The 8330-nt window shown below is 48.1% G+C and overlaps 1 protein-coding gene across 1 annotated transcript; it reads right to left on the reverse strand.

The window, feature by feature from the left end:
- Window positions 1-733: 733 nt before the first annotated feature.
- On the reverse strand, window positions 734-7826 carry LOC114615949 (leukocyte immunoglobulin-like receptor subfamily B member 3). The gene is given in 17 exon segments (XM_028761531.1): window positions 734-1032; window positions 1109-1264; window positions 2001-2053; window positions 2274-2311; window positions 2390-2465; window positions 2744-2869; window positions 3788-3838; window positions 4122-4173; window positions 4175-4428; window positions 4668-4964; window positions 5186-5494; window positions 5622-5778; window positions 5780-5907; window positions 6607-6912; window positions 7026-7310; window positions 7490-7525; window positions 7688-7826. Coding segments are annotated over 17 exon segments (2643 nt in total). The 3' UTR covers window positions 734-852.
- Window positions 7827-8330: the final 504 nt, after the last annotated feature.

Consider the following 8330-nt stretch of genomic DNA (forward strand, 5'->3'; position numbering starts at 1 on the left):
AGTTGATCTCCTTTGGAGAAAAGTGGAGCTGTGTGCCCCAGGTTACGGCCAGCCTCCTGGGAGTCAGTGCTGTCTCTGGTTAGACCGGGCCTCCTGCCTCCCTGGTTAAGGGCAGGCCTCCTGTGTCTGTGGTTATAGCAGGTCTTCTGGGAGACAGTCAGGGCTTAGGTGTGAGGGAATGGGCACATTGATCAGCCCAGGGTCCTGTAGAGTTGCAGACCGAAAGCCCATTAGGGGCTCCAGCAGAGCAGAACAGATACCAAGTCCACCGAGCACTATGGGGGTCCAAGATCTGTCTGTCTCTACTTTCTTAGTGCTTAGATTGAAGGCAAGTACTACCAAGCCTGGCTTATTTATCTGTTTTTTACAGTGTCTAGTGTGTTCCAGGCTAGCCTCTTACTCCTAGGCTATGTAGCTAAAGATGGCCTTGACTTAACTCTCCTTTCCATTCCTTCAAAGTGTTAGAATTTCAGGTGCACACCTCCATTCTGGCCTTTGGTAGCTAATGTTATTTGAAACATGTCTCACTCTGTACCCAGTCTATCATGAAATACACTACATACCCCACTATCACCACAAAACAAAGGCAATTCCCCTGCCCCAGCCTCCAATTTGTTGGAATTATGGGACTGTGCAATTATGCCTGTAAATTTTCTCATTTGTTGAGAAATATCGTTAAAGTTAGCACTCAATGTAAAACCTTCCCTTCTATTTCATTTCTCATTTCACTTGATTATTGAGAAATCTCTGGCTTTATTTCCAAACTGTGATGTTACTTAAAGTGCAGTCAGGTTTCCAAAAGTTCCCAGAGTCCCTTGGTGGTGTCTGTTAGGCATCCTGGCAGGCAGAGGGTCATTGCTCCTTGTCCTGTGGAACAGCCCGTGGATGAGCAGTCGCCAGAGCAGCATATACAGTTGGCTCTTCTGGGGCTTCCTCTGCCTGAGCGAGAGAAAGTGCAGCTGTCCCCTGTCTCAGTGTCCTGCTGCACAGCTGGGCATAGGTCACATCCTGGGGCTCCTTGGATTCGGTAACCTGGAATGGGAGAGGGTGACAGGAAGATATATGCTTATCTTGGGGAACCTGCAGGTCTGTGGAGGATAGGACTCACCTGACTGTCCACTTCTTGGCCCTCTTCTGCTTGGTCATATAGTGTGTTCAGCTGTTCCTTTGGCATGACAGAAGGTGAGACAGCTCCTGGCCTCCTAAGCCTGGAGGGTTTCACCTGAGCATATGTCTCTTCCTGGGGATCTTCCTCAGGTGGTCTCTGTAGCAGGGAAGTAGTGAGGTACAGATAGCATCTCCATGTTCCCCTGGAAATCTCCTATGTCTTAAGTTTTCATAGCATGGATGGAATGACCTGTTTTGATTACTGCCTCTCTGAAGGGATCTTCCTGGGCTTCCTTCTTATAGTTCTGGCTTAACCTAACGTTCTGAGCCTAGCTGTGTTGTCTTCAGCCACACAGTTCATCTTCCTGAAAATGGTTTCCAAGAGTTGGAGAGATGGCTCCATGATTAAGATCACTGGCTGCTCTTGCAGAGGACCCATCTTTGCTTCCTGAACTCACATGGCAGCCTACAATCATCTATAACCCTACTTTTTAGGATACCGCACATGCTCTTTTGGCCTCTAGGAGCATCAATATGCATGTAATGCAGAGACATACATGCAGGCAAAACACCAATACACAAACTGAAAAACAAAAGCTCATATAGCTGCCCGAGTTCCTTTTATTTTGCTGTGTTCCCTGATGGCAGTTGCTGGTCCCTTAGATGTCACTGTGAGTTTCTCCACCCAGGCTTCCCCCTCAGAAGAACTCAAGACAGATGCTAAGACACCAGGAAGCAATGAGTCCATAGCACACAGGAGGCAGTTGCTGGCAGAATGGACAGAGTGGTCAGCTGTGGATATTGCAGAGAGGTGAGGGAGACAGATGAAAGAAGGCCCTTGGACTAACCTGGGCCCTACGTTTTAGCACTATAGATGGCAACATGGACCTTACCCAACTGTCCAGCTCCACACCATCCTCAGTTTGCATGTCCTCCACTGAAGCATCTGTCACAGCAAAACAAACAGAATATCTCCTGACCAGAGTCTAGGGATGTCTCAGACTCCTACTTTCCTGCCTTGCTCCAGGTGGCCACAGAAAACCAGGGAAAGTGATGACATCCCTGTGCAGTTGAGACCCACACAGTGAAACCCCCAGGATGTCTCCACCACCCCTGTAATTCTGAAACCTCAGGCATCTCCCCTCCCAGGACCCTCTTTCTCTCACAAAGGCTTTCTTCCTGGGTGGCAGCAGATGAGTTTGACCTGGAGGGACAAGGAGATGTCACTTAGCACTGAGGTATGTCAAGCAGGCAGAGATCAATGTCTCCAACTGTGATTTACCTCTTCTGGGGTTTTCTGTCCCTGGTTATGGGCCCTGCAGCTCCTGCAGGAAGTTGCAATTCTTTCTCTTTCTGGGCTGCAAGGGAGAGGAGTCTCTTCTAGGAGGGTGGGAAGCCCCTCCCGAGGCATGTGAAGGGAAGGAAGAAAGGGAACTTTACAACAAAAGTGTGAGTGAGAAAATGTCCGAGAACATAGTAATGTTCACAGAATGCCTAACATTTCACAAGTTCTGAGAAAATTGCCCTATGATCTGAGTGTGTTTATAAGCTATGTTCCCTCAGATTAAAGTTTCCCTATGGCTGGTGTATTGAGCCCCTGCTTGGATGTTCACACTGAGACCCATTTTACACACACTCTTCTCACTATCCTTCCTGAATTTTTCCTGATGTCTTCGTTGGAGAAGGATGAAGATGAACATGAAGAGGAACAGGAGGAAGGCCACAGACACTCCTATCAGGGCCTTCAGGTACCATTGTAGACCTGAGGAACAAATGACATTATGAGTGGAGACCCATTGCTGCTTACCTGAGCACCTACTGTGTGATAGGTACATGCTGGGTCTCTGCACACATCATTCCCCACCATAGAAGTAGTGCACTACGAAATTGTTTCTTTTTGTATCTAGCCAGTGGACCTGCCTCAGGTCACCTGACTGGAAGTGTCAGAACTGGGAATTGAACCCAGAGACTGTGACTTCCATCCCTGCGCTCGGCACCAGAGCTGAGTCCCATGTGTTGGAGGGAAGGAGCCTTAATGTCCTGCCACAGCCTCATGTCCCACCCTTGCATATGTCACCATATTGTGTGTCTGTCCCACTGCAGAATCAGGTTCTGGAGCCCTTCTCTGTCAGGGGAGTTCACAGCCAAGGCCAGACCAAAACAAAAGAAATAAATCAAAACAAACACGCACAAAGAAAAAAAGTAATACATATGGGCCAGGCTTCTCCCATATATACTCAGCAAGAGCATCCTAGAAAGAGAAGAACTTAACCAAGTCAAGATCTCTAGAATCAGGTGTATCAAACCTACAACTAGCTATTGATCATTTGCACCCACATTTTAACCGAGTGTTTACTATCCTTCTGAGGCCTGACTCCATGTATATGATAGGTTTAATTTGCAAGATTTAGGGACAGGATGGGGAGTTGAGTGTTTATGTTCCCTGATTTCTACTTCCTACACCTGTTCCCCCATGCTAAGCGTAAATATTTCTCTCCGAATGCCTCCTTCTGTAGCCCAGCCTCTATGCCACAGTGTCTGTGGTCACTGTTGGATCTTTGTTTGCCTCCTACATTCACAAACTGAACTGAGAGAGAAATGAGGACTTTCATAGGGCCAAGAGCTGCCAAGCAGCCCAGGGTTGGAGCCTACTCCCTGCACAGTGGTGCCTGATACTCACCATCTGTTGTCATGGATGTTGTGGGAGGTGAGGTAGAGGTTCTGATGGGTCCTAGGAAACAGAAAAAGAAGAGGATGAGGATTAGATGCAAGCCCACGTAACTTCAATCTTCCCTGTAACCTCTGCTAGATCCTGATACATGCTAATCCAAACCTAGATGGCCATAGAAGACACAATGAACATTACTCAAGTGACCTCCTCCTGGGATCCACTCCTCTATTATGGAAAGTGTCTTCTGACAAAACCTTCCTTTTATCTCCTTATTCCCACCCAAGTAAATTGCTCTGTCACAGTGTGGACTGTGACTCATGCTGAGATGTCAGGATCACCTCACCTGAGACTGTGAGCTCCACAGGGGCACTGGCATATGACAACAGGTAGGGAGTCATATGAGTCTTGAGATCCATAGCACTTGTAGGTGCCTGAGAGATGGGAGGTCACAGCATTCATTGAGAATTCTGCCTGGAACTGTCGATCTTTGAACTTTGATTTTAGTCGCAGGGGTGGCTGGACTGATCCCCCCTTGGACAGAATGAAAGTGTCCACACTGTACATTGACCAACACAGCAGGGTTACATTCTCTCCTGTGTGTACTGTGGAGTTAGGCTTCACTGAGAGGGAAGGAGTGACACGGAGCTGTCCTGAAGGGGAAAGGAATGATGAGAGGCTGTCTTCCTTCTTCAGAGCTAAAACCACGCATGATTCCACCCTGAGAACCTGGGTCTCTCTTCTTTGTCTGACTGAGCTCATCTGCTCATTGGTCTCTGTCTCTGTTTCTCCCCATGATCTCCAACTCTCATCTCAACCCTCAGCTCCTCAGCTCCCCCATGAGAGCCTGAGAAGAGGCTAGGTACCGGATTGAATCTCTGTAGATCCTCACCTGTGATCAGGACGTCCAGGGGGTCACTGGAGGCTGACCACTCAGAGGAGAGGTTGTGCACACCATAGCATCTGTATTGGCCTCCAGTGGAGTGGCTCACATGGCCCAGTGTGAAGCTGGCCATGGAGAGGTCAGTGTCGGTCCACTGGCTAGGGTGCTGCATGATGTTAGATTCCCCCACCTTGTACAGAGCAAATCTGTCATAGTTGATGTCAGAGCAACACTGCAGGGTGAGGCTCATTCCAGAGTCCAGGATATGGCCTTGGTTAGTCAGCAGAGAGGGCTTCTTGGACGGCCCTGGAGGGAAGGTGACAGTGACTGAGGACTTGGCTCTTACCAAAAACCTTTAACCTCCAATCCTGTCCAGCACATGTCACAGCTTCTCCCCAAGCAGAGCTGTGATTGAGAACACAGGCTCTCCATTTAGTTCTTCTCTACTTTTAACTCTGCATAGGGTCAGGCTATGGCAAAGGGCTTAGGTCTCAGAAAAGATTGAAAGAATGGTGGTGCTAACTCACCTGAGAGGTGAATTTCCAGGGGCTCACTGGATACTGACCACAATTGTGCTGTATTCTTGTAGTAACCATAACATCTGAATGTCCCTGTGAGGTTTGGGCTCATGGGTCCCATAACAAACATGGCTTGGTACTGTCCTCTAGAAGGAATATGCTGTGTGACCAGTGAGCTGGTGAACTTCTGATCTTCCTTGGTGAGAATGAATTTATCATAGTGACGTTGTGAGGCACACTGGAGTGTCATGTTCCCTCCCACTGTCACCACAGGGCTGGGCAGCACTGACAGCCTGGGTTCATAGTCCTGATAGATTCCTAGGAGAGAAGGAGGAAGTTTGTTACCTGTCCTCGGAGTGTCACAACATTCTCTTGGATCACTGTGTGGGAGGAGGAGTACTCCTAAGAACAGAGCCTGGGGGTAGGAATCTGACTGTCCCCTCACCTGTCACCACCAACTCCAGGGTGTCACTGGGCTCTGACCAACCAGTTGAACTGTAACAATAACAGCGATATTGTCCTGCATGATCTCTCCTCACAGAAAGGATGAAGAACTTGCCCTTGTTCCCAGGCTCCTGCAGTGTCTGTGTGTTCCAGGTTTTTTTGGCTTCTCTCATTATGCAGAAAATACATTTCTTCATCCATGTTCCCCTGACACCAGATGGTCACGGAACTAGTGAAGGAGATCACAGAGCCCGGTTCAGCCTTGATGATGGGTTTGGGGAGGTTTCCTGCAAGGAATTAGGAGAGAAGCAAGTGGGTGTGTTTGAAAGTGGTACCAAGAAAGTCACACTTGGGAGACGAATGGCATTTAATGTGATCCAGATTAGGACAAAGACCTGTGAAGACTCATCTCAGTCCTGGACATCCTGGGTTTGTACTACTTTCTGCATTGAAATCTGTATCTGTGGTCGCACTGTCTCCTGTGCTCTCTCTGTCAATGGGCTAAAGAGCCCTGGCTCCTCACATACAACACACATCAAGTGTTAGCATTCCTTCTAGGCTCTGCCCAACTTCTACCTGGCAACAACCACGTAGGCCTGGCTTCCTAGAAAAGATGTGTTTGGTCCCTCCTCACTCTCCTATTCTCTTTGCCTTTTTTCTCTCTGATTGCTTTTTCCCTCTGTTCCACCCCCCAGCCCCTTCTCTGTCCAAGTGTTCCTGGCTGACCTCTTCCCCTCCCCGTCTCTCTGCCTGTCTCTATTTAATGCCCCTTCCCGTGTCCATAAACAAACTCTATTCTATACAATATCTGTCATATGGTTGGTACCTCATGGGGAAGGGATGGGTCCCTCAGAGTCATCCTTCACATTTCACCATACCTGACTCTACAGAACTTATCCTGTCTCTCTCTTTTGAAAAAAACACATCAAGGCCTCCCTGAGCACCGTTTCACCTCACCATTAAGTGGAAAGGATGTGGTTCCTCACCTGAGACCAGGAGTTCCAGGGGGTCACTAGGCTCTGACCACACTTGTGGGTTGTGACTGCCATAGCTGTAGCATCTGAATGTCCACCTCTGGTTGGAGGTCACTGGATACACAGAGAAGAAGGCCTCAAATTTCCCAGTAGTATAGTTATACCGTGAGTTCTTCATCCCGAAGAGCTTCTTTGGTTCTTCCTTAGTCAGAATAAACCTGTCATAATTCTGCCGTGACACACACTGGAGGGTAACCTTCTGTTCTGTGGTCACCACAGGGCTGGGCTGGGCCGACAGGCTGGGTTTTCTGTGTGCTCCTAGGAGAAAAGGCAGAATCAGTTAAGTCTGTCAGGCCTTGTCATCCTCCAGGGCTGTGAGGTGGTGGTGCAGCACTGAGAGCAGCCTGACTTCTTGAGTGACTTCTTCTCACCTGTCACAGCCAGCTCCAGGGCATCACTGTCCTCTGAAACTTTACCATGCATCTGATAATAACAGTGGTAATGTCCTGCATGGTACTGGTCAATGTTTGAAAAGAAGAAATCAATCTTGTTACCAGATTTAGGTGGATTTTCTATGCACAATGGATATTGTTTTGGTTCTTTATAGAGACAGTAACTTGTGGCTCCTTGGGTCCCCTCACACAAGAAGGTCACCTTACTGTGCATGGAGACTACAGAGTCCGGCTGTGCTCTGAGGATAGGCTTAGGAAGGGACCCTGAAAGAAAAAGAACAGGCAGGACTCAGACCATCCTTCCTCTGATTGCAGTCCTTAACTCCATGACCCTCAGGTCACCCTCAGGAATAGCACACATGTGGTGTTTTCCATCATCCCCGCCCAAGCATGGCTATTGGAAATGAAGCGAAAAGCAGGTCAGGGAAGCTGCAGACACTCACCTGCCAGCACTGAGATCCTGAGGCCCAGAGTGAGTCCTGGAAGAGAGTTTCCTGTGAGAGATTTGTCCCTGAAACTTGATCAGCTCCTTCCCTCTGCATAAACAACTAAGCCTCTGGGGTCTCCTGATGGGTAAGAGTTCAGCTACTGACCCTGATCATTTCTAGACCCAGTATATCCTCCCCCTCTTCACATCTCACCAAGACAGAGCAGGGCTGTGAAGGTGAAGGTCATGGCATCTCCTCTCAGAGGCTGCAACTGTGCTTGAGGGCAGAGCTCCAGAGCCTGTCTGAAGGGATTGGAAACAGGGTGTGGCCCTGGAGGCAGTGCTGTCCCCATGACATGGTCACATTTCAGCAGCCTCACAGGAAAGGGAACTGCACTCCTCAGGCAACATGCTGTGACTTCCTCAATGTTGTGACTAGGCCAGGCAGTAGACCCTATGCACACTTGTTTTACACAGATGACATTTCCTTAGCTGACCATGGCTGCTTAACTTGTGACCATCACTTTCAGCGCCATATTGTAGCAGACAAGTGTGAACATCTCACACAACAGTACAAATTTAAGTGTGGTTTTGCTCTGTTCTTTTTCACATTTTTATGTGAAACAATTTCCTCTTTTGAATATTCTTGATGTTTCTGAGAAATGTCCTGCTGTATATCTGCTTGGAATAAGATTTAAAGTATTTTTTGCTTCACATTCTTAAATGATATATTACAATTAGGCATTGCAATGTTCTGTGTGTGTGTGTGTGTGTGTGTGTGTGTCAGAATACAACCTGAGTAATCGTTTTTCTTGTACAATGTTAATCCCATCGACCACAAACTCAGGAGTTAAAGG

Source organism: Grammomys surdaster, unplaced genomic scaffold, assembly GCF_004785775.1.
Source record: "Grammomys surdaster isolate TR1022 unplaced genomic scaffold, NIH_TR_1.0 207564, whole genome shotgun sequence".
Lineage (NCBI taxonomy): Eukaryota > Metazoa > Chordata > Mammalia > Rodentia > Muridae > Grammomys > Grammomys surdaster.